Genomic DNA, 26,300 nt, shown 5'->3' on the forward strand with positions numbered 1-26,300 from the left:
CGCAACTAGAGAAAGCCCATGCGCAGCAATGAAGACCCAACGCAGCCACAAATAAATAAATAAATAAAAGAAGTATTGTACTGTGCTATAATGGAATGTCCCTTTGACTCTGTATTTGTGATTTATTGCTGCTTAAACAGTAGCTTCCCATCTTTCTAGAAACTTCTCAATTTTCCATGTTGGGAATGAGCCATGGCTTGTCACAGACCTTTAGTCCTGGAAGCTCTACTGTGATTCGATTTAGCTCCATGCTAATAACATGTCATGACTGTCCCCAGAGGTGCCGTTAACTGACTTTTCTTTCTGGAAAGATCAGTCAGTTCTAAGCGCTAACTCATAATCCTCTTTTTTTGCTTTGGTTCCCTCTGTAGAGAAAAGAAGAAAAAGGGCATTCTAGATGTAGGTGTGGTCAGTTCCCAGCCCTCATTTTACAGATGAGGAAATTGAAGGTCAGTCAGGAGCCCCATCAGTTTCTGGGATTCCTCAGGGAGCTCTCTTAGCTCCCACACCTCGGCCCACGGTGCAGAGGTCCTCAAGGACTGTGCAGGCGCCGCAAACCTACCCCCACCCAGCGGTTGCTGCGGAAGGCTGATGCTGCCTCGGCCCCTCAGTGCCCCTTCCTGTGACAGGAAGCTACAGACACCCCTCTTTTTGCTTTTCACACAGTTTTATTGTTGTCATGACATCTCACAAGTTGATTCCACGTGTACCAATTCCAGAAATCTGCTGGACGTGCCCAGATACCTGAATCCAAGGTAACTCAGCCTTGACTGATCAACTTGGGACCCCATGACACTAATTATTATGAACTCTTCTTCACACAGGAAGTTTGGTGTCTCCACATTTGGTAATTATATACGTAGCCTGTTGAGCACATAGATTGTGTGTATATACAGAATCTGTGTAAGAAACTGCATGTGTGCCCATGTACTTAATTAAAGAGCAATTTGTACTGGGTTACTGAAGAGGCTGGTGGAACCCACTGAGCTAGGCTGTGTTGTCCCCTAGAGAGCCTGAATGCTCCCAGCCGACCAACTCCTGAGTATCATAGAGATTTTTTTGCGAACAGCAAAACAGGTGTCCAGCCACATTGCTGGATTTTCATGGGGCCAAGGAGGTCTGTTTAAAAAAACATGGATGTAATATCCAATTGAAGTTTAGACATGTTATTTCACTTAGGATTCACATTCAAATCAAACACGATTAAGCAAAAATTAAATGACCAACTATATTCTCTCTTTGTTTTTCTTTTTTAAGCTGATTTCTAGTTAGGTCTGTCTGGCTCTTTCTAACAATGTCATCTGGGCTTCCACTCTTTCTCCCCTCTGTTGCTCTTTCTATAGTTGCCCTTTGCTCTTATTTCGGAGAGTGACCCTTATGTGTCAGAGAAGATGGTCATAAGGGGCGTCAACATAAACCACCCTTAAAGCCAATAATCCCATAGGGAGGGAATAGTCTTTATCTCCTGCAGGGAAATTGGGGAAGGATTCTGACCTGACCCTGAGCAGGTGTCAAGCCTTGAACAATCTCTTTGGTCTGGAAGATGAATTTCTCTGGCTTGGGTGAATCTCATGGCCTAGGCCACATTCCAAGGGTTGAGTAAGAAAGAACCAGCACCTCCTGAAACACAGGGAATGGAAGAGTGGATCTCCAAAGGAAAGGATTCTGAGTAGACAAAATAATATATCATACTGTATACAGATAAAGTGTGTGTGATGGACTGGGGTACCCTGAGGGGGCTGGGTAAGAGGGAGAAACAATGAGATCCCCATGTGTAGAAGTCTGGAAGAATGGGCCCGACCAGGCTACGGGACCTGGTGGTTGGAAGGAGCAGTGATTCCAGGTGCAGAGAGAAGCTGGGCTCACCTGGTCCTTTTATTTATTTATGTTTCCTTTTCTGTTCAGTAGCAGTGATTTCTGTCTTTCAGCTCACTGATCTTCTGTATCATTTAGTCTATTATTGATTCTTTCTAGTGCATTTTTCATTTCAGTTATTGTATTCTTCATCTCTATTTGGTTGTTCTCTATATTTTCTAACTCTTTGTTAAAAACTTCTAATTTCTTACTCTGTGCATCTATTCTCCCTTTGAGTTCTTTGATCATCTTTATGATCATTACTCTGAACTCTTTCTCTGGGAGATTGCCTGTCTCTACTTCATTTAGTTCTTCTTCTGGGGTTTTACCTTGTTCCTTAGTCTGAAACATATTCCTCTGCTGCTTCATTCTAAGTTGCTATTTGTATTTTTATGTATGTGGTAGGTTAGTTACGTTTCTCGACCTTGGAGAAGTGACCTCTGTAGGAGGCATCCTCTGCATCCCAGCAATGCACCCCCCTCTCATCACCCAAGCTATACGCTCTAGGGATGCCCCCTAAGCGGGCCGTGGGGGTCCTTCTGTTGTGGCGGGTTGACTGTGTGGGTGGTCTGGTGGGCTTGGTTGGCCCCTAGTCTGGTTGGTTGCCAGGCCCTGCCTCATGCGGATGCCGCTGGCTGCTGTTTAGCGGGGCCTGGTCACGAGGCGGCTGGTCGCAGAACCCTAGGAGGCTAGGGCTAGTGCTGGCTCACTGGTGGGCAGAGTCAGGGTCCCGAAGATTCTGGGGCTGCTGCCCACCCACTGGCAGGTGAAGCCAGGGCCTGGGGTTAGTGCGGGACTACTGGCAGGCAGAGCTGGTTCCTGGAGTCTGGCTGCAGGACCCAGGCATCCCAGGTCCCATTTCAGATCGTTGGTAACGGGTGGGGGGTGGTTCCTGACACAGTTGGGTATGGGGTCGGGGGTGTCCTTAAGGTTGCATGAGCCTGCTGGTGGGCAGGGCCAGGGCCCAGCTGGTCCCAGGGTAGGGTCTGGCCTGCGTTGGGGAATCATAGTTTTCTGCTTCTGGTGTCTGCCCCCTGGTGGTTGAGGCTTGTGCAGGCTTCCTGGTGGGGCTGGTGAGCGGAGCGGGCTCTTAACCCTCTGGTGGGCAGGGCGGCTGTGGGCTCTTTATTAGGCAGCCTGTCCGCAGGTGACTGGAGCTGTGTCCCCGCCCCGTTGGTTGTTTGGCCTGAGGCGTCCCAGCGGCACCTGCAGGCTGTTGGGTGGGGCCACGTCTTGGCGCTAAACGCGAGAGGGAGGAGCCCACGTAATGGCGCCCGCCAGCACCGCCTTCCTCAGGGTAGAACGAGCTCCCAATTACGGCTGCTGCTAGTGTCTATGTTCCCAGGGTGAGCCGCACCCGCCTCTCCAGAAGACTCTCCAAGACCAGCAGGTAGGTCTGGCCCAGGCTCTTATCAATTACTGCTCTTGCCCTGGGTCCCTGTGCACGTGAGATTTTGCGTGCGCCCTCTGAGAGTGGAGTCTGTATTTCCCCTGGTCCTGAGGGGCTCCTGCAGTTAAGCCCCGCTGGCCTTCAAAGCCAAATGCTCTGGGGGCACATCTTCCTGGTGCCGGACCCCCGGGCTGGGGAGCCTGACGTGGGGCTCAGAATTTTCGCTCCTGTGGGAGAACCTCTGCACTGTAATTATCCCCAGTTTGTGTATCGCCCACCTGAGGGGTATAGGGTTTGATTTGTATCTTGAGTTCCCCCCTCCTACTGGTCTTGGTTTTTTTTTTTAAATAAATAAATAAATAAATTTATTTATTTATTTATTTATTTATTTATTGCTGTGTTGGGTCTTCGTTTCTGTGTGAGGGCTTTCTCTAGTTGCGGCGAGTGGGGGCCACTCTTCATCGCGGTGCGCGGGCCTCTCTTGTTGCGGAGCACAGGCTCCAGACGCGCAGGCTCAGCAATTGTGGCTCACGGGCCTAGTTGCTACGCGGCATGTGGGATCTTCCCAGGCCAGGCCTCGAACCCGTGTTCCCTGCATTGGCAGGCAGATTCTCAACCACTGCGCCACCAGGGAAGCCCTGGTCTTGGTTTCATTGTGGTTTCTTCTTTATGTCTTTAGCTGTAGAAGATCCCTTCTGGTAGGTTCCAGTCTTTTTCACTGATGGTTGTTCTGCAGATAGTTGTGATTTTGATGTGCTCCCGAGAGGAGGTGAGCTCCGAGTCTCTCTACTCCACCGTCTTGGCTGCTCTCCTCATCTGGTCCTTACTTAGCTTCCCTTTGGGGGGCGGGAGGTGTGAGCCATGGGAAAGAAAAGGCTGTGGTGAAAAGGAAAGAACTCCGTCCCTAGAGAACAGCTGTGGGAACCTCTTCTGAAAGAGTGGGGTTTGAGAGTGGCAGGTGGAAGAGGGTATCAGACAAAATACAAGATGCCCAGTTAAATTTGAATTTCAGATGGACAATGAATAATTTTTTTTACATGGGACATACTTATATTAAAAGATTATTTGTCGTGCATCTGAAACTCAAATTGAGACTGGGCATCCGATATTTTTATTTGCTCAATCTGGCTACCCTATGTGGAGCAGGGTGGTGGTAGAACAGGCAGTAGCCATGAGTCATGTGGAGTAAGATATCAGCTGCCATAGCTCCAATTACTGCTGAAATCCTCTCCGCCTCTCCTTGCCTTCCCTGGGACTCTTAAAAGGAAAGAGGCCCCTTGTACAACTCATAAACTGGTGAGGATCCTGTAGCAGGTTAAAATGTGAACGCTTCTGGGTATTGGGAATATTTGGGGAAGGGTTACCAGGAAAAGACTGAACTTATGTTAGTAAATCCATGGCAGCCTTGAGATTGGGTTGATATGCTACACTTGACAATAGCCTGCACTGTCCAGTGACATCTGGGACATGGTTACCAGGTAGGGAGTGACTGGCAGAGAATACATTAAGTCGGATATGTGTGAGGTGGCTGGGCACTTACAAAGATCACCCAGCTCTGCCTGTTTCTTGCTTTTAGTATGTCTTTTTCACATCAGTATGTGGACAGATATGGATAAAACTGGAATTAAGTTCACTAGACCCAGGGTACAGAGGCAGAAAATTGGTTATAAATTTTTATCCCTCCCCAGATGCACACAGGCACTGCCACCCATAGGCCTTCCCTCCTTAAGTATAGTATGGGGATAACCTCTTTATCCTTTTCTGTTGTTTAACCCAGAGGCTAAAGATTTTTGTCCACCTCTCTGAAATGGGGTTTGCATTGTTGCCGTCATTTATAAGGAGCCATTTTAGGGTCACTTTTGAAGCTCCGAACCTCATTCCTAGGACTGCGTCTGACTCTCTTTGCCTAAGGTTTGGACTATTCCCCTATTACTCCTCGTATATTTTTCTGCATAAAGCAACTGGGAGGTTTTCCTCCCGCTAAAATTTCTTATGCAATATAATAAGAGGTCTGGGGAAAACTGTGCTCCTCTTTTTATATAAAAGGTGGTTCAGGATTCCTGGAGTGTCAGAGATGCTAACCTTGATCATTCCTTCCTTCCTGAAATTTTCTGTGACTACAGGGACACTGTTCTTGTCTAGTTCTTCTCATGTTTCTGATCAACTCCTTCTCGCTCTTCTGAGACTTAAATGTTAATGTTCCCTGTGATTCTCTTTTGGCCCCTTTCTCTCCTTACATCCTAACTTTAGGAGATGTTCCCTGTTGCTAGTGGTGTAACCGGACCTGTATGGCAATGACTCCTCAAATCTGGAGTTCAGGAAATTCCCCAGCGCTCCAGTGGTTAGGATTTGGCACTTTCACTGCCGTGGGCCCAGGTTCGATCCCTGGTCGCAGAACTAAGATCCCAAAAACCACACGGTGTGTTTTGGTGTAGCCAAAAAAAAAAAAAAAAAAAAAAAAAAAAAAAATTCTGCAGTGATAGGAAATACATTAGGACAAGTAGATTGAACTTACCTTGTGGAAAGCCTGGATGTCATTACCAAAATGTTTAATATTTTCTAGTACGAATATGGTAACACTGAAAATTTAAGTGGGAAAAAGTCATTCAGATGATTTTATAGTTGGGGCTTTTTAACTTGAAGTTAAAACTTCTGGACTAGCTATGTAACTTTGAGCAAATACGTAACTTCTCTGGCTCTATTACTTTTCTGCTAAAATAAAGATAATGTTATTAATCTCACAGGGTATGTGTTAGCACCAGGGGACTCAGTGTTCAGTCTACACTGACTTGAATAGTCAATAAGATCGTTGTTTCAGTCCCAGCAGAATATAGGGATGAATGAATCTGCAGGCTTGGCTTTATCCAGAACTCTGATGATATAACCATGACCTGCATTCCCTTTCTGTATTTCTCATCTCTGCTTCCTTAGAGTAGATTCCATTCTCAAGGAAACTCTCCCCTCCTAGAGGCAATAGGCTGTCAACAACACTTAGGGATACATTTTCTCTAATCTGTGTCTTGTGGGAAACATATTTTTTTTGTTCCAGCAGAACAAAGGTTTTCACTCACAAAAACCCATTCAAGGACCCATCCCATATTGTTCACTGTAGTGGGATCACCTGTGAAACCACGAACAAGACACTGATGGTGACTAGAATGGGAAATGCTGCTAATATGCACTTCTCATGGCCCCTACTCCATAACTGGGAATAGCATCAGTCCCAGCTATGCATACCTGAAAAGGTTTAATGAAAGGATTCCCCAAGAGAAATAAAGGTATTGTTGGCAGGGGAAGGAGGCCAATGAATGATGGTGAGTCAATACTCAAATGTCCCTATACATATGAGAAAGAACATTGTCTACTTTAAATTATTGTATAAATACAAGGAGGTAAGGTGAAAGCTGAGACCCATTCAAATTTCATTAGTTGTTTTTGCAAGACACTGGAAAGAAGTATAGATAGGGTAGAATGGATGGGAAAATAAGAAACATTACAAACAGTTTCATTGATAGTCCTGAAGGACATGGATGTGGTGGGTGGAGAAGAGAGGATTTCAAATCTTGGTGAAAGGGAGAATGGGGAACAAATGGAAACAGGGTAAGGGAAGTACATAAATAAATCACTTCAAGGACTTTTCACACTTTAGGAGTTAGTTCCCAAGTCCAGGAGTGAAGGAGAAAGGGATATAAAGGAAGTCAAGGGGCAAATAGTCACACATCCTACTAATGAGAAGACCTTCTTGGAATTGACCATTCCTTCATTGAACAATTTGAGCGTCTGACTATAAAAGGCATTGCTAGGAACCCTGTGTGGATTTTCCAGTCACCTTCTGTCATGGTAAGAAACCTGGAAGTGGGGAACAGGAAGTGTGACACAAAGATATTATTTTCTTCCTGAGTCTCTTATGATCTAAGAAGAAAAACAACAGAGTAAGTACCATCAGTAGCCATTTTTTAAAGGTAAAGATGGGATAGTATTTCTGCCAGTGTTCCAAAAAGAGAAGAGAAAATTCTAACTTGTCTGAGAAGGAACATTGTCAGTGACAATCATGACAAAAGTGGATGCAGAAAACCCTCAGTACAATGCCAGAGGGGTCTAGAGGCACATCAGCCATGATAGAACAAGAGTCTGATAAGTATTCATGATGATGCTTCTGCCAGGGTTCAAGATTGGGTATAGAAAGAACATACCTGATTTTCATCAACAAATTGGGTATAGAAAGAACATACCTCAACATAATAAAGGTCATATACAACAAACACACAGCTAACATCATACTCAATGGTGAAAGATTGAAAGCTTTTCTTCTAATGTCAGAAACAACACAATGGTGTCCACTTTCACCACTCTTACTCAACATGGTACTGGAAGTCCTAGCTAGAGCAATCAGGCAAGATAAATAAACAAAAGGCAACCAAATCAAAAGAAATGAGTAAAATTGTCCTTATTTGCAGATAATATGGTCTTATATATAGGAAATTCTAATGACTCAACCAAGAAACTGTTGGAACTAACCAACAAATTCAATAACGTTGCAGGATGTAAAATCAACGTACAGAAATCAGTTTCTGATTCTATACACTAACAATGAAATATCTGAAAAAGATATAAAGAAAACAATCCCATTCACAATAGCATCAAAAATACTGAAATATTAGGAATAAATTTAACCAAGGAAGTAAAAGATCTGTACAATGAAAACTGTAAGATTCTGATGAAAGAAACTGAAGAAGACACAAATAAATGGAAAGATACCTCATGTTCATGAATTGGAAGAATTAATTTTTTTTAACTGTACTATCCAAAGCCATCTTTAGATTCAATGCAGTCCCTATCAAAATTCCAATGACATTTTTTGCAGAAATAGAAAAACAATCCTGAATTTTATATGGAACCACAAAAGACCCCAAACAGCCAAAGCAATCCTAAGAAAGAACAAAGCTGGAGGCATCACACTTCCCGATTTCAAACTATAATACAAAGCTATAGTAATTAAAACAGTATGTTACTGGCATTAAAAATTGATACATAGACCAATAGAACAGAACAGATATCCTAGAAATAAACCCCCAGATATGCAGTCAACTAGTACTTGATAAGGGAGTCAAGGAGACTCAATGCAGAAAGGATAATCTCTTCAATAAATGGTGTTCAAAAATCTGGATAACCATATGCTGAAAAATGAAATTGGACCCCTATTTTACACCACTCACAAAAATTAACTCAAGATGGATTAAAGACTTAAACATAAGACCTGAAACCATAAATCTCTTATTAGAAAACTTAGGGAAGAAATTCCTTGATTTTGATCTTGGCAGTTATTTTATTTATTTATTTTTTTAACATCTTTATTGGAGTATAATTGCTTTACAATGGTGTGTTAGTTTCTGCTTTATAACAGAGTGAATCAGCTATACATATACATATATCCCCATATATCTTCCCTCTTGTGTCTCCCTCCCTCCCACCCTCCCTATCCCACCCCTCTAGGTGGTCACAAAGCACTGAGCTGATCTCCCTGTGCTATGGGGCTGCTTCCCACTAGCTATCAGTTTTACATTTGGTAGTGTATATATGTCCATGCCACTCTCTCACTTTGTCCCAGCTTACCCTTCCCCCTCCCTGTGTCCTCAAGTCCATTCTCTAGTAGGTCTGCGTCTTTATTTCCGTCCTGCCCCAGGTTCTTCATGACCATTTTTTTTTTTTTTTTAGATTCTATATATATGTGTTAGCATACAGTATTTGTTTTTCTCTTTCTGATTTACTTCACTCTGTATGACAGACTCTAGGTCCATCCACCTCACTACAAATAACTCAATTTTGTTTCTTTTTATGGCGGAGTAATATTCCATTGTATATACGTGCCACATCGTCTTTATCCATTCATCTGTCGATAGACACTTAGGTTGCTTCCACGTCTATGGCTATTGTAAATAGAGCTGCAATGAACATTGTGGTACATGACTCTTTTTGAATTACAGTTTTCTCGGGGTATATTTGGCAATTATTTTTTTATGTGACACCAAAAGTACAAGCAACAAAAGCAAAAATGAACAAGTGGGCCTAATCAAACTAAAAAAACTCTACACAGCAAAAGAAATAATCAACAAAATGAAAAGGCAACCTACAGAATGGGATAAAATATTTGCAAACTATATATCTGAAAAAGGGTTAATATTCAAAGTATGTAAAGAATGCATACAACTCTATAACAACAACAATAACAGAAATCCAATTTAAAAATGGGCAGAGGGACTTCCCTGGTGGCACAGTGGTTAAGAATCTGCCTGCCAATTCAGGGGACACGGGTTTGATCCCTGGTCCGGGAAGATCCCACATACTGCGGAACAACTAAGCCCGTGCGCCACAACTACTGAGCCCATGTGCCACAACTACTGAAGCCTGCATGCCTAGAGCCTGTGCTCTGCAACAAGAGAAGCCACCGCAACAAGAAGCCCATGCACTGCAATGAAGGCTAGCCCCCGCTCTCTGCAACTAGAGAAAGCCCGTGCAGCAATGAAGACCCAATGCAGCCAAAAATAAATAAATAAAAAATAAAAATGGGCAGAGAAACTGAATAGACAGTCTTAATCACTGGACCACCAGGGAATTCCCTGAAGAATTTCTTAATGGGGGAGGTCATGGTGGAATTAAGCCTCTTGAGTGAAGAGGTGTTTATTCCCTGTAGAAGCTGAGAATGTTGCTCCAAGTTTGTGCAACTGAGCTTTCTTATGTCCATATGGGAAAGTCTATAAAAATTGATAGTTAGTCCTCCAGAGAAAGATTCTCCCAAGGCAAACAATTCAATGTCATCTAATGTTATAAAATCAGTGCATTGAATCACTGAGTTGTATTTATGGGAGGGTTTCTTAACTAAAGAAGTGAAACATCTGTTTAAATGGGATGAAAATCAGAGGCAATCATTAGGTAAGGAACTGAAGATTCTGCTTATGTAGAATGATTACGTAGAAGATTCTGCTTACTTCTGTCAGTGAGTTTACCATTTATAGTTCTTCTTGCTGATAATTGGAGATGCCTATCAGTGCTCATGTAAGAATGCCAACTACTCTGCCTTTCACATTCACATCAAAGTTTGAGTATAATTAGAGCTATAAGTAGTTTGCTTGCACTAATCATTAATTCATAAGGGTTTGTAGCTGGGGTGGAAAGTGGTCATAAATAAGGCCAGTCATGGAGAAAGATGAAACCCAGAGGAGGAAGTGATTTGCCCAAGGTCATACCAGAAGTTAACATTAGAGCCAGAAGAACATGTCAGTGAATGTCAGGCCAGCATTTGTAGTTCGTGTTAAAGGGAAAAGGTGGAGCCTTTGGGTTCCGTTTTTTTTTTTTTTTTTCCTTTTTCTTCTTTTTCTAATCTCTCATGAAGATAGCAATTTAGATTTGTTTTCTAACTTTATCAGCCCCAGAAGTTTGTGTGTGTGTGTGTGTGTTTTGGCCACCCCGTGCAGCCTGTGGGATTTTAGTTCCCCAACCAGGGATTGAACCCGGGCCCTTGGCAGTGAGAGCATGGAGTCCTAACAACTGGACAGCCAGGGAATTCCTCAAGTTTGTATGTTTTTAATAGGATACTCTAAATTTTCTTATTTTCAAAACTAATTTGGTTTTATACACCTAGAGCTTAATACGTACTTTTGTCTACTAGAAATGGTCCTTAAAAAGGTTTTTTTTTTTTTTCCTGTAGAGTTCACTTTACTAATTTTGGGAGATATTTTGATATCGAAAATATAACTATTAAAGTTAATATAGACATTTGATTTTAATATATTGCTATGGCCAAATTCAGTAAATCGACTTACCTTTTTATTCTCTGCTATTGTCCTAATGATCTGAGCTCAAGACAACATTACATTGTCTTCAGCTTGCTTGTCCTTCTGTCCTCCTGGCTTCCTCACGTAACTACAGTGAAATTCTGCTAGTTTTCAAAGCATCCTCCAAAAGCCGAGTCTAAGTACTAAGATGTCATCGAATACTTTTGATTTCAGCAAGCCAGCCTTCCCCCTTCCACTTAATGGCCCTTCTACCATGACATCCTGTGCTTATGGTTGTTCACTCTTGCACTCCATTCAGAAGTAATATTTCCCTCTTTAAATTTCTAGAATACGTACTCTGACTCTGGTTTCCCTTAAATGGCGGCCTGAGAAGTGGGTGTTTTATTTTACTGATAAAGGGAGACTCTGAAGGTTCGGGGAGGGAGGATGATCTTATTTTGGTTGAGGTATGAGGGATAGGTTGGAGGAGAAGTTACAAAGCCTGGAGAAGCCAGTTAGGAAACCATTTAACAATGGGGGGAGTTTGAAGGGGGAGGAAAAGAGGCAGTGAGCTGCAGCAGTGTCAGTGGTGATGAACTTGCTGAGCCCAGAGGGACTCCAGATTTTAAAGATCCAAGCGTCCAACAGTGAGTAGGATGCTGGGGACAGGGGAGAGTTGGTTTGGGTGACTGGAGGGGAGATCAGGGGAGAAGTGAGGTGCTCTGCCCAGAGAGGGGCTCAGGAAGAACAGCTGGTCTGGTAGGAAGATGGTCAGCTCTGCTTGGGGCTGGCTGGCCCCTAGGACTCAGGCAGCACGTGTGGCTTCTACATGCCCACCCACCACTATTCCAGCTTTCCTTCAGCCTGGCTGTCATCTGAATGGAAGGGAAGCCTTGCAGCCTGCAGTTTTCCCTGAACAAATCAGAGAAACACGCATGTCAGAGCCAGAAGAGATGTCCTGGGTTATTTTCCTGCCCCCAACCACACCGGGGAACCTGAGTGCAGGGAGAAGCAGAGACTCACCTTGGAGGTAGTAGCAAAGTCAGGGCTAAAGCTCAATCTGCCAGTCTAGTGGTATTTCCAATCCCACAGGGGGCCTCAAACTTCTACAGAAGCCATGGATTAATTCTGGGGCTCTCTATTTGTTTGAATTTGATTTATTTTTCCTTCAGACACTGTATTCCTTAAGGGCAGATTCTGGGTTTTCCTAATTTTAATATTCCATCTCTTCAATAAATATTGGTTTAGCATCTATTATATAATTTAGTATCTACTCTAGGCTCTGAGAATACAATGCACACCTGAACAAAGTTTCTGGCCCCCTGGAGCTTACATTCCAGAAGGAGGGGTTAAATAATAAGCATAAAACTCAAATAAATATGTGTTATTTCAGTTGCTGATGAGTTATGGCAAAAAATAAAACAGGGAGATGTGGGACTCAAAGAATGCTGGTGTAGGGGGGAGAGAGAGAGAGTTAAACCACAGGATCAGAAAGATAGAAATGGCATTTTTATAGCCTTGATAGCTACTTTATGGTCACAAGGATAGTCCATGGAGAACTGACCTCTAAAATTTCTCATTCAGGCAAATTTCAGTATAATTAGGCAAATCCACTCTGACCAGAAACCAGTGTGCTTAAAGCAATTTACTTATGTTCATCTGAGATAAGTGCATTTAAATTCAACCCCTTTTTAGTGTTTCTGTATTTGCTGGGATGTATTATTCATATATTTCATTCTAAACAAAGTATTATAAATGCATTTTGAACCTTAACATTTATAGTAAATATTCACCACATATTTGTTTTAGTTTTGAATTATTAGTTGTATTTTTTTCTGGATATTTTTTGCTATTTGTTTATTTGAAACACTTTATTTGAAAATTCATATATAAACATACAATTGAAAAAACAGAAATGCATACATCAATGTAACAGACAATAGATTCTAAGTAATATAATATCTGTTTGTGTTTTTTTAAAATTAATTATTTATTTATATTTATGGCTGTGTTGGGTCTTCGTTTCTGTGCGAGGGCTTTCTCTAGTTGCGGCAAGCGGGGGCCACTCTTCATCGCGGTGCGCGGGCCTCTCACTATCGCGGCCTCTCTGGTTGCGGAGCACAGGCTCCAGACGCGCAGGCTCAGTAGTTGTGGCTCACGGGCCCAGCCGCTCCGCGGCATGTGGGATCTTCCCAGACCAGGGCTCGAACCCGTGTCCCCTGCATTGGCAGGCAGATTCTCAACCACTGTACCACCAGGGAAGCCCTCTGTTTGTGTTTTAAGGAAAGGATTAATTTTCCACCTCGCAAAAAAGTTGCCAGAGAACATCTGCTGTTATTTTGTACTTTTGAAACAAGATTTCTGAGCCAAAATTCTTCACTTCTTTATTTGTGTTTGAAAGATTCACTATTCCAGTAACTGGCCATTCTCAAAATTTTCAGGTTGATTTGTCAAAATGAGCTCATCATTATATCTTCTATCAAGAATATCAGACTCGAACTCTCAGCTATTGGATTGTTACTTTATAATTTACATACATGGTCCATAAAAACAATATACACTCCACTACTGAAATGAAAAGGCAAAACCAAAGCTCTGTGGTTGAATTCATCCTCTTGGGCTTTTCTAATTTTCCTGAACTCCAAGGGCAGCTCTTTGGGGTTTTCTTGGTTGATTACCTGGTGACTCTGATGGGAAATGCCATCATTATAGTCATCATCTCCCTGGAACAGAGCTTACACGTTCCCATGTATTTGTTTCTCCTGAACTTGTCTGTGGTGCATGTGAGTTTCAGTGCAGTCATTATGCCTGAAATGCTGGTGGTCCTCTCCAATGAAAAAAAAGTATGATCACCTTTGCAGGCTGTTTTGCACAGATGTATTTCATTCTTCTTTTTGGTGGGACCGAATGTTTTCTCCTGGGGGCAATGGCTTATGACCAATTTGCTGCAATCTGCAGTCCTCTGAGCTACCCAATGATTATGAACAAAAGGGTTTTCATGAAATTAGTTATAGTCTCATGGGTCTCAGGGATCATGGTGGCTACTGTGCAGACCTCATGGGTTTTTAGTTTTCCCTTCTGTGGCCCCAATGAAATTAATCATCTCTTCTGTGAGACTGCCCCAGGGCTAGAGCTTGCATGTGCAGACATCTTTTTATTTGAAATCTACATATTCACTGGCGCCATTTTGATTGTTACGCTTCCTTTCTTGTTGATAAGCTTGTCTTACATTCGAATTCTCCTTGCCATCCTGAAGATGTCATCAAGCACTGGGAGGCAAAAGGCCTTTTCCACCTGTGCCTCCCATCTCATGTCTGTTACCCTCTTCTATGGCACAGCCAGTATGACTTACTTACAACCCAAATCTGGCTACTCCCCAGAAACCAAGAAGCTGATGTCCTTGTCTTACTCACTTCTTACGCCTCTGCTGAATCCACTGATCTACAGTTTGAGAAACAGTGAGCTGAAAAGGGCTTTGATGAAATTATGGCTAAGGAAAGTGGATTTATATACATTCTGACTATGCTGAGAAGCCATGTGATATTTGGTCAGTGCTGGACTGAACTTTATTTAAATTTAATAAATGGTAGAAACAGTTTGCATTTCTTGGTATGAATATGTTTAATTTTTTGAGTTCTACAAATTTGATAATATATTAGGGCGTCTTTATATATTAATGTTTTTATTCTTTTTTTTATAGATGCATAATATTCCTTAATATTAGGTATAACACAGTTTCTTCAAGAAATTGTTTATTGGTGGCCATATGGGTATGTGTTAACGTTTTGTCTCTTTAGAGAAAACTAAATAAACTAGTTTTATACATTCACAAACATTGTTGCTTTAATTTCTGCAGAATAGGTTCCACAGCAGGGTTTTGATGGATCAAATAAACTGTGAGTTTGCCAACTTTCATCAATAATACCAAAATACTTTAAAAAATGATGTTAACAATTTCAGATTGATCTTGAAAACCCACTCTGCCCCACTGACTGGTATGAGCTCCAGGAAGCCAACAAATAGAAAGATGAGCTTTTTATTTTTTGAGTGAAAATATGTCCATGTGTGAGTTGAAAAGAACAGCTATTTATTGATAGGACCACACTGGTTCTATTCAAGGACCTAAAGACATTATAATCCACAGCTGGATTTCATCTGGTTATTTTAGAATATATTCGTCCATTGTGTTACTATTTTTGAGGGTCATTTATCATACTGCTTTTTCACTTATAAACCATTGTTTTGGAAATCTGGTCAAATTTCTGTTATAGGGCAAAAATGCCCTCAACATTTGTCAAACAATATATGAATTTTTTTCTTGTGGAACATAAATATGATAAATTGTGCCTATTTTCTATTATCCATGAATCATATCAATCTGTGTGTATCTTTCCCAGAAAAAATAATTAGACACTGTGAAAAATGTAATACTTCATTCTTGCTTCCTATTTTAATATTGCTAGTAGGCAATAGAAAGTGTCCAACTCATTGAATCTACATCAAAGGAGCACCACCGTTCATTTATGCTTTGGGTGAGATAAAAAAGAGGTTGGAGCATTTTCTCTTTATGAAACATTCATTTTGTTGGAAAAAAACTTTTTTCTTTGTATTCATACCCTGCCAAAAATGGGAGTGGAGTGCAAATCTGATTCAACTTTCAAAAAAACACAAAACAAAACAAAGAAATTACATTAGCAGATTGCTAAAACCTTGTGGAAAATATCTGAATGCTGTATAATAATGTTCTCAGTTAGACATCAAAGGAGCATCAGCAAAAAACTTTGATTGAATCTCATCCCTTGATATCCTGAAATTTCTTTCTCATAGCTCTTAAAAGCACCAATTGAGTAAGGCTTATCTAAAACAAACAAGCAATCAAATGAAACTAAATACAGTTTCCTTTTAATCATTCTTTAGTTCATTTGTTCATTTATTGATTATATAAACCAATTTTTCTTTTTAAAATGCCTTTATTTTATTTTTGTCTTTTACCCAGTTTTATTGAGATATAGTTGACAAATAAAAATTGTATATATTTATAGTGTACAAAATGATGATTTGACACACATATACGTTGTGAAATGATTACCACAATCAAGTTAATTAACACATCCATTACCTCACATAGTTACCTTTTTGGGGGGTTTGAGAACACCTGAGATCTACTCTCTTAGCAAATTTCAAGTATACAATACATTATTGTTGACTATAGTTACCATGCGGTACATTATTCACTTTGTAACTGAAAGTTTGTACCCTTTCACCAAAATCTCCCCATCTCCCCACAACGTCCCCCCTACCCCACGCCAGCCATCCCCTGGCAACCACCATTCTACTCTCTATTTCTATGAGCTAGACTTTTAAATAACATGAATTCTCTAAACAAGATGGCCTTCACAGTCCCCCTCAGCTTGAGTAAACTTTAGACAGGCTTTTTTCCTGACCATAGACTCTGACCTTCCTTTTCTCAGAGCGCTTTAGAAAACTTGTAAGCACACATTCTTTCTCTGCCTCCTTTGAAACTACCCCCTGTCATGAAGATACAAGAAAGTTTATTTTTCCTTTGGGTAGCCATTTAGCCAGCACAAGTAGCTTATGGTTTTCCTTCTTCCAGCTTTTAAAATCTCTCCAGCTCTTTGTTTCAGCAGAGGTTGAGTCAGTCTCTCTCCCCTGTTGCAATAATCTTGAATAAAGTCTCTTTTGCCTGTTTAACTTTGTCTAGTACAATTCTTACTTTGACAGCTCTTTAAATATTAATTTCATATAGAATGAAAGCTGAAAGAACTGAAACTACCAACCCACCAGGCAGCTTACAGTATACCTGTACACAGTTTTACCATTTCATTGTCTTCATTAGCATAACTTTACTGTTCCTGGAGACTCTTGACTGACAGGGCCCCAGGCAAATAACTTGATTGTTCAGTTCAGTAATTTCCCAAAGACCTACCAAGTCTTCAATAGGGAGCATGAACAAACAGTTGATTCCCCAAGACTGTTCCAACCCCTCTTCTCAAAACTGAGACACCAGAGTAGGTGAACAGTCTGGAAGGCCCAGTTACTCAAGCCCTGAGGCCATAAGCTGGTACAGCTTCAGTTCCACAGCATTCTGTTGATCAAGCAGGGACAGAGCTCTTTTATTTATTTATAATTAATTTATTTTTTATTGATTGATTGATTGATTTGCTGTGTCGCACCGCTTGTGATCCTGACCAGAGATTGAACCCGGGGCGGGGGCTGCAGCAGTGAAAGCGCCAGGACCTCCAGGAAACTCCCAGCTGAGCTCTTTTTAAATCATTTAAAATCCTTCTGAGGTTTTAACAAAGGGTTTTACAACTACTCCCCAGATTTGATCTTTGCCCTAAAGCCATTTCTTTCTTTGAAAATTGTTTTTTGTTTGAGACTGGAAGTGAGAAACAGTTTTATTTTTGAATCTAGCAAGTCCTGGCTCCTTTCTGTTTTCTTTAAATTCTGCTGAAAAAGTTAGTAGTTTGGCCTTTAGTTCATTTTTCTCTCCTAGTATTTTAATATATGCAGCAGAAAGAAACAAGTTAGCACTTCTGATATTCTGCCTGGAAATCTCCTTAGATTTGCTACTTTATTGGTATATTTTCTATTTTCTACATTGTTCCAAATTACAGTTTTGCTAACTATTCTGCCAATACATCATTTGGGTGCCCTTTTATCCAGCGTCCAATATCATTTTCCTCACTGTCTTGTAACTGAGCAGGACCCCATGGGGGCCTTCTCAGGACAGGCCTTCCCCCATATCCTCTGCTTTAGCTCCTCTCTGAAGTACCTAGATAATAGTATTTGATGCACATTTCCTGAGTTGTTTTGCAGATGTAAAAAACTCCCCTCTCCAACAAATGGAAGATGTTAACTACTTGATGACCATGAGCACATAGCCCCAGGCCTCCTGGAGCCTAAGGACTGATAGTGTTAACCCCTGTGACACCATTGTGCTACCTCACCATCAGTCAGAGAATTGTGCACAAGCTGATCACATACCCCACAACCCAGCTCCCTCACCTGGCTTTTTAAAAGTGCTTTGCTGAAACCCTTCGGGAGCTTGGGGCTTTTTAGGGCCTGAGCCACCTCATCTCCTTGCACGGCCTTGCAATAAACCTTTCTTTGCTCCAAACTCTGACATTTCAGTTTGTTTGGCCTCACTGTGCGTCAGGCACACAAACTTGTGTTAACTTTGTTAAAAAACAAAACTTCAATTGAGTAAATTTGAAGAACTAACTGTTTTTATTCTTCCGTTCATGAATGGGGCAGTGTCCCATCTAGCAACGAGAAGGGCACTCGGAGGGGTTGTACAAAAAGGATAGTTTTTATAGGAAAAAGAGTGGGGCAAGGGAGCTATTAGCAAAAGAAAAGATTATTTTTAGGCCAGGACATCTTTGTTTTGGAGGAAGGGAATAGCAATGCACATTGCCTCTTTTACCTCTGCAGGAGGTTGCGATGGAGAAAGCCCATATGACAGATAACCTCTGTGGACTTGAAGAAAAATGCACAGCATGAGAGCTGTGAATTTAAGTTTTATTCAGGGTCTTACTGAGGACTATAGCCCGGAGACAGCCACTCAGTAGCTCTGAGTCAACTGCTCCAAAGAGGTAGGAGAGAAGCCAGTATATGTATGACTGTTTGACTAGGAAAAACATACAGTCAAGCATACATCTGGGTAAAAGATTACTGCTAATCACAAAGAATGAATATCTCAAGTTAGTGATTTTAGTGCTTTTCTGTGCATGGGAAGACGCAAGAATCTGGGGTCGTTGAAATTCCTCCTGAGGTACACGTCTTAACTATCTAGGGGCCCATTTATCCAAAGCACGGGATATCTCATCCTGTTCTTTCCATCCAGAATTCCGCTCAGGGTGCACGGTCGGTTGCAACAACCCATTATATAACTGGATGAGGAGTGACACTCTTTGTTCTTTTTGTGTTTACCTCTCATAGGTTCTGACCAGAAAATCCAAGCTGGCTGATTAAGATTGCATTTCCAGCAAAAGTCAAAAGCTGCAATTAAGTTAGGTATTAAATCTAGGTTTGTTATCATGGGCTTTAGCTAAACTGATGCCATTTTAGGCCTGTGGCTTTTCTCTTTAATTGTCTGTAAGTCCTACCTGAACAATCTCCCGAAAACCCTTCAAACCCATTAGCAGTATCCTCAAGACACCTTTTGATTCTGCCCTTTGCTCCCATCCTGGAGCCAATGTCAGCTTCTAGTGTTTCATTATAGTTGCATTGATGGTGTGATATTTGAATTAAGAATGGAAGGATGAGTGCTATCTTATTTGTATAGGGCCAATTTTGTGTGTGGGAAGCTTATACAAAGATACTGGTGGGAGGGAGAATGACCAGTTTGAGAAAGGGAAAGAAAGCCATTAATATTTATTCACCAACAGTTGTTGAATGACTTCTGTGTACCAGGCACTGTGCCAGGTGCTGGGAACACAAAGATAACAAGATAGTGTAATGAGAGAGACAACTATTGTAGGGGAGCAGAGTTTGTCACCCCAAAATATGTCTCTTTGGCATATTAATTATTTTAAGCTGGTTATTTTCTAAGAAACCGCAGATAGGGGAAAAGCTGAAAACCCAGTAGGAATTACCCTTTTGTAAGAAACATTTGTAAGGGAAATCTCCATTTGTTAGGGTGCTTTCCTGGCTGTACCTGGAAGAAGGGGATGACCAAATCTCTAGAAACTCTTATAATGGACCAGGCAAGGATTTGAATCTGCATAATAATGCTACCCTACCCTTGTTTACTGTGCTTTTCCTGGTAAGCTCCCATAACTGACTCTCCCCACGCTCAACATCATCTTTTGTCTTTAGCTGAGGATTGTATTTAAGAGGAGGGCTTTGGCCATTTTGATGAGTTGCTCAGTTCTCCTGGGTCTCTCCCATGTATATATGTTATTAAATTTTTGTCTGATTTTCTCCTGTTAATCATGTCAATTTAATTCTTAGACCAGCCAGAAGAGTTTAGGAGTGTAGAGGAAAATGTCTTCCTCCCGACTCTATTAAACAAACTTGCACTTTAAAATGTCTTTCTGGCTGCTAAGTAGATAATTGATGGGAAGTTTTCAAGAGTGGAAATAGGCAAGGAAGAGGCAATTGCTGTAGCACAGGTGAGAGTGATGTGGCTTGGGCTAGGACAGTGGCAGTGGGAATGGAGCAGTGTGAAGGATTCTACCCATATTTCAGAAATCAAATTGCAGGACTTGGTAATGGATTGTATGTTGTGGGGGGAGGGGTAGAACAGAAAGAGGTGTCAAGGATGAACTAATATTTCTGGTTGGAGCAGAGTGGATGAGGGTTCTGTTTTTTTGAGATGTGGAACACTGGAAGAGACTTTCTGGGGTGAAATTCAGTTTTGGATGAGTAAAGTTTGAGATGCCTGTGTGAGATCAAAGTCAAGTAGATAGCTTACAGGGATATATAGGTCAGGCTCAGAATGGAGGTCTGAATTAGGGAAACAGAGCTACAGGGCACTAGATAGAGAGGAATTCATGATTCAGGGAGGGTCTTCTTAAAATGGAGAGACTGCAGAATGAAGTTCCATGGAAAGAATCCAAAAGAGGAGATATACTGAACCAATGTGGCTCGGGCTTTGTGTTGATGCGTTTCTATTTGAGGAAGAGATAGACACAAATGGATAAAGTAATAACATGGGTAACAGAGAAAGCTGTGAAGTTACAGGGATTCCAGGGACCAAGGAATTCATATTAGGAGGTTGGGGGACAGGGTACCTGGGACAGAGGAGGTGGATCTAGGAAGCAGCCTCCAGGCACTAAATGAATGAAAGCTCCAGGAGAAATTGAGTTAATTATGCCAAAAGATGGACTAACTTCTCACTGTCATCTAGTAACTCAAGCGTGTAATTGCTATAATCTCACCCCTGAAGGTCCAGGGAGCTGAGCTTGTTCATGGTTCATCAAATCATCCCTAATGAACTCACAGAATGTAATAGAATCAATCACATCACAATGGATTTGGGCAGATAGTAAATGCAGTGACAAGTTTCATGTCTTTAGTAAGTGTAGGTGTATCTATGTTTTTGTTAGGCTTAGAAGCAGAAGGGCTGAGGTGCATCCTTCCTCCTTCCCCTTTTCCCACCTCCTTTCCCAATCTTGCCCTCTTCTTTCGCCACCACCACCATGACCACCACCACCACCAGCATCATATCATCACCATCATCATCATCATCAATACCCGACACGTTACACACTCATGGATTGTGCCTGTTATCTCATTTGAATATCTGTTCGTAAATTAAAAATCACTTATTGGGTAGCCAGCATGTGCCAGCTGCTGTCCTAGATGTTAGGCACAAAGATCAGGTACAGTAACTCATTTCTAGGGGCTTACAATCAAATACTGAAGCAGAGAAATTAACTTTTACCACATTGTGTGGTGTTACAATTGTGGTTAACACTTGTACTGGGTAAGTCAGGGAAGGCTTCCTGGAGGAGGTGATTGTGATCATAGTTTGTAGGACTAGTGTTAGTTATATGGCAAAACCAAAAAGAGGACTCTACATTTAGAGAAAAACTAGTGTCTAAAAAGCATGCTGTATTTTAAGTAGAATTCTATCTCAAGTAGAATTGTGTGACGGCTCTGTAGAATACTTGAGGAGTGGCAGGAAATGAAGCCTGACTGTGAATGATTTTATGAGCCAATGGAAGGAGTTTGAATTCAATTTTGAAAGTTATTGGGGAGTCACTGAAGGATGTTACATAGGGGAGAAACAAAATCAAATTTGCTTTTTAAAAATAACTAGTATTTATTGGACACTTATTATATACCCAGCTAAGTTCCCTGCATGGATGAGCCCATTTTATTCTTCATAATGCCATTTAATAGAAGAGCTGGGAGATACTAAATAATCTGTTCAAGTATTCAAAATTATTTGGTGGCTGGATGGGATTAGAGCACAGGTTTCTTGGACTTCAGAGTTCACGTTTTCTGCCCCTGTGCTTGCTTTACTGAGTCTCATGTGATAGAAGCACAGGACTTAGAAATACACTCAGATCGGGTTTATGTGCCCCAGTCATTTCTCCAGTGGCCATGCACTGAGCTGTTTTCTCCACCGTACATCCCAGGCCAGAGCACGCTCCTGGAGGTGGCTACATCTGATAGGACTGTCTGCTTGGAATAGGTCACGAGCAGAGATTGTGGGCAGGATCGTTCAGATCAACACTGGCTGTTCTTGCAGGAGAGACACACCACCCGAGATCATCATGTATCTTTGTGCAGCTCTTCTGGGATCAAAACGATCCCATCAACATGAGTCGTTTGGGTGTAAGATAACAGTTTCTTTGGGGAGCTTAAAAAGGCAATTCTTAGAGAGTTCATGTTCCCCCTTTATCTGACTTCTCAACTAGGTCTTAAGAGGGGAAAACCAGGCATTCATTGCCCATGAAAATTCTTTCAACCTTTGTTATTACTGTTTCCAAGTATTATGTGCTTTTTTTCCCCTAACATTGTAGACTTTGTTAACTCTTTGGATTTATGATATTTAGCAATTTACAGAATATCAAGTCATGTTTCAAAATAAAATTATAGCAAATCTGTTTTTGGTGTTAGGGTTTCTATATGGGCTATTTCTCTGCTTTTCTCATTATCATCCAGAAATGGGGCAGACCATCTTAGGTGTCATTATAAGGATGTCCCAGCATGAGGCTGGAACTCCTTGTAGGTTAAGATGGCCTAAATATCAAGAATATCAAGAATAGGGCAATAAATATCAAGAATAGGGCACAGACACTTCCATCTTAATAACTGCAACTTTTCTCTTGGTCTCTCGTTTTGCTTTATGTTTCAGATATAAAGCTATTCAATGACCATTTTTTACTCTGATTTTGTTTAGAGTAGTGGTTCTCAAAGTTGCTTTGTGGACTTTAGGGAGACCCTGAGATCTTTTTAGGTGTCCTGTGAGGTCAAAAATTATTTTCATAGTAGCATTAAGATATTATTTGCCTTTATCTCTTTCTCTCAGAAATGTAGAGTTTTCCAGAAGCTACATGACGCATTATCTCATATGTAATATATACGTTATATCTTATAACAGTCTGAGTGCAGAATTCAGTTGCAGAATTGTATGAGAATTCAGCTGTATCCTATTAAACCAGACATTAAAGAAATTTGCAAATATGTAGAAGTGCCACTCTTCTAAATATTTTTTGAAAATATAATTATTTTCTATCAAAATATGTTATTTCTGTTAACATGTAGTGGGCTATTATTGTCATTTTAAAACAAATTAATAAATATTTTAAAATGTCAGTTTTAATTTCTAATATAGTAAATATCAATTACTATAATCTGTATGTATAAACAAAAGCTCTTTGAGGTTCTCTATAAACTGTCAGAGTGCAGAGGGGTCCTGAGACTGAAAAAGTTTGAGAATAGTGGTTTAGAGAATTCTGTAGACAGTTTCTCAATGATTTTAAGAGGAGGATATATGTGCTGACTTACTGGGCACCAACCCCCTCTTGCTAAAAGAAAATAAGAGACAGCAGAAATACATGTGTTTACAGGTCCCTGGGCTCTTGATGTCAAACATGCCTCTCTGTACAGTTGATCTGTTTCCTTGTAGCCGCCAAGGCTGATCTGTAGCCGCCACCTGTGGCATATTAACAACCTCCCTCGGCCGGCTGGATTTCACAGGGCAATGACTGCCTGGGAATAATTAGGTAACTTGGTAAGGAAGTTTCCTCAGGCAGGAAATTGGTTCCTCTGGTACTTGTTAAGCATTAACTCCACAGCCAAGATCATGAAAACATTTACTGAAATTAGTAAGCGTGTTCAGGTCCTCTGGGGCGCACTTACCAAGGGTGAACAGTGTCAGGAGTCAGAGACTATGAGTTAATTCTTAAAGGTTTAGGTGTTAATTTTAAGCAGTGATGAGGGAGCAATCTGGTTAAAATGACTCCTGAGTTTCTAATGAAGCCACACTTTTAAGCCCCTGCCTGGCGTTAAACATTGGTCTAGAGCAAGGTTGTGAGCTGTAATTAGTCTACTTTAAATCCAATGTTCCCCTTTACTGATCCCCTTTTGCCATCACAGACTTTAGTAAGAGTAACACAGGCTATCAAACTTGGAGAAGTTCGCCCACCTTCAGACAATCTCAGTCAATCATGAGTTTCTGACAACTTGATCAGTCTCAACTCTTAAAAAGTGATAGGGTTTTCCCTAGCTAACACTTTCACGCTTTAAGACTGGTCTAATGTAAGCACATGGATGTAAGGTAAAAACAAAACAGAACAAATCTGTAAGCAGAACACAGCTATATTTTCCTTGAAAAAAAAAATACTGAGAACTCAACAGAAGTGAAAGGAATGAACAAAGGGTAGAGCATAGAGGCCTCCAGATCAATGACACATCCTGTCACCCCTAGGAGGATTCCCTGCTTGGGTCTGCAGCCTGTGGATCCAGTTCTGCACCAGCTGAGCCCAGTGCCTTACAGAGAGTGGCAGCTCAGACAGATAGAATGGCGGTGCTGACCTCTCCTCTTCCTATCATTCAAATGCTTTTCAGATGACCTGAAATGGAAAGCAGTTTCAGTAGCACCTAAAAGATCATCAAATTACATTCAAAAGAGTATGAGCAGATAGGGAGAACATGTCAGTAGAAAAATTTCACAACAATAGAAGAAGAAAAATAAATTATGAAAATATAATAAATTATACTTTGAGGGCCTACTATGAGCTGGGCACTGTGCGAGTGCTTTGCACTCTCTCAGTTAATATTCTTTTTTTTTTTTTTTAATTTTATTTATTTATTTCTATTTTTGGCTGTGTTGGGTCTTCGTTTCTGTGCGAGGGCTTTCTCTAGTTGCGGAGAGCGGGGGCCACTCTTCATCGCGGTGCGCGGGCCTCTCTTGTTGCGGTGCACAGGCTCCAGACGCGCAGGCTCAGTAGTTGTGGCTCACGGGCCTAGTTGCTCCGCGGCATGTGGGATCTTCCCAGACCAGGGCGCGAACCCGTGTCCCCTGCATTGGCAGGCTGACTCCCAACCACTGCGCCACCAGGGAAGCCCTCAGTTAATATTCTTAACAGTCCTGTAGCTTGGGTTTGGCTATGACCTTCATTTTACTCAAGGACACCTAGCTGTGGAGGGCGAACACACATTTATGGTCCAAGGCTAAGCAGCAAAAGTGGAAATAGGGCGTCTTTCCCTTTAACTCCAAGTGCCGAGTTTTTTGACCCTCCTACACTCATCATGTGCCATTTACTTCTTCATTCAACTTATGTTTTCTGAGAGGTCACTCTGTGCCAGACCTTAAAATAGGGAGACAAAACAGACATTGTTCCTGCCCACATGGGGCTTATGGTAAATAGCAAAAGACCTAAATCAAATAATACACAAATCAGCATATCATTAGAAGTCAAGATATGTGTTTGAAGGAATATATAATGCAAATGAATTATATGTATATAATGTACATACATTTTATATATGTACACATGAACTTGACCTAGGCTGGAGAAGTCAAGAAAGGCAGCTTCAAGAAAGTGATATTTACATTAAAATCTGAAGTTTGAGTAGGAATTAACCGGGGAGTTTGTGGAGGGTAGGTGGTGGAGAGAGTGTCGTGGGCAGAAACAACAGGGACTCTGGCAGCAAGAAGCAAACCCCAGACAAAGAACACAAAGAAGTTCAGTGTGTGGTATATGACTGGAGAGGGAGCAGGGATCAGGCATGTAGAATCTTTTTTTTTTTTAATTTTTTTAAATTTTTTAATTTTTTTAGGCATGTAGAATCTTAATGCCATGTTAAGGAAGCTATTGAAAAGGCTCTTTTGCTGTATTTTATTTTGAGGTTTTATTTGTTTTGAAAATTTTTTGGCTGTTTTTCTTGTGTGAGAGATATTTCACATGCGGAGTGTAAAGAAGAATGTTAAGAATATTCATGTAACCACTACCAAATTAAAGTATTGTAATTGAATCATGCTTTTAAATAACATGAATTCAATTACACTTGAAGTCTCTTGCATACCCCATTGAAAAATTTTAAGCCAAGGGCAGACATGACCAGATTTGCGTTTTGAAAACATCTTTGCAAAGTTGGGGCCTAGAGAATGAATAAGAACGAAATGATGTGGATGCAGAGATTCCCTTTAGCTGACTACTGAGGCTGTCCACATGAGGGGTGTGGTGGGCTGGGCTGGGGTGGTGGCAGAAGGGACAGGGAGAATAGACAGATGGGGAGTTATTAGGATGCAAATGGCATGACTGTGAGTGATGGCTTGGTAAAGAGAAGTAAGGGAGTAG

General features: G+C 41.2%; 1 protein-coding gene across 1 annotated transcript; it reads left to right on the top strand.

The window, feature by feature from the left end:
• Nucleotides 1-10,238: 10,238 nt before the first annotated feature.
• LOC309605555 (olfactory receptor 10A3-like) lies at nucleotides 10,239-17,982 on the top strand. Its single transcript, XM_082341631.1, is given in 2 exon segments — nucleotides 10,239-13,853; nucleotides 13,856-17,982. Coding segments are annotated over 2 exon segments (981 nt in total). The 5' UTR covers nucleotides 10,239-13,553; the 3' UTR covers nucleotides 14,537-17,982.
• The last annotated feature ends 8,318 nt before the right edge of the window (nucleotides 17,983-26,300 follow it).

This window comes from Balaenoptera borealis (genome assembly GCF_965194805.1).
Source record: "Balaenoptera borealis genome assembly, chromosome: 11".
Classification (NCBI taxonomy): Eukaryota; Metazoa; Chordata; class Mammalia; order Artiodactyla; family Balaenopteridae; genus Balaenoptera; species Balaenoptera borealis.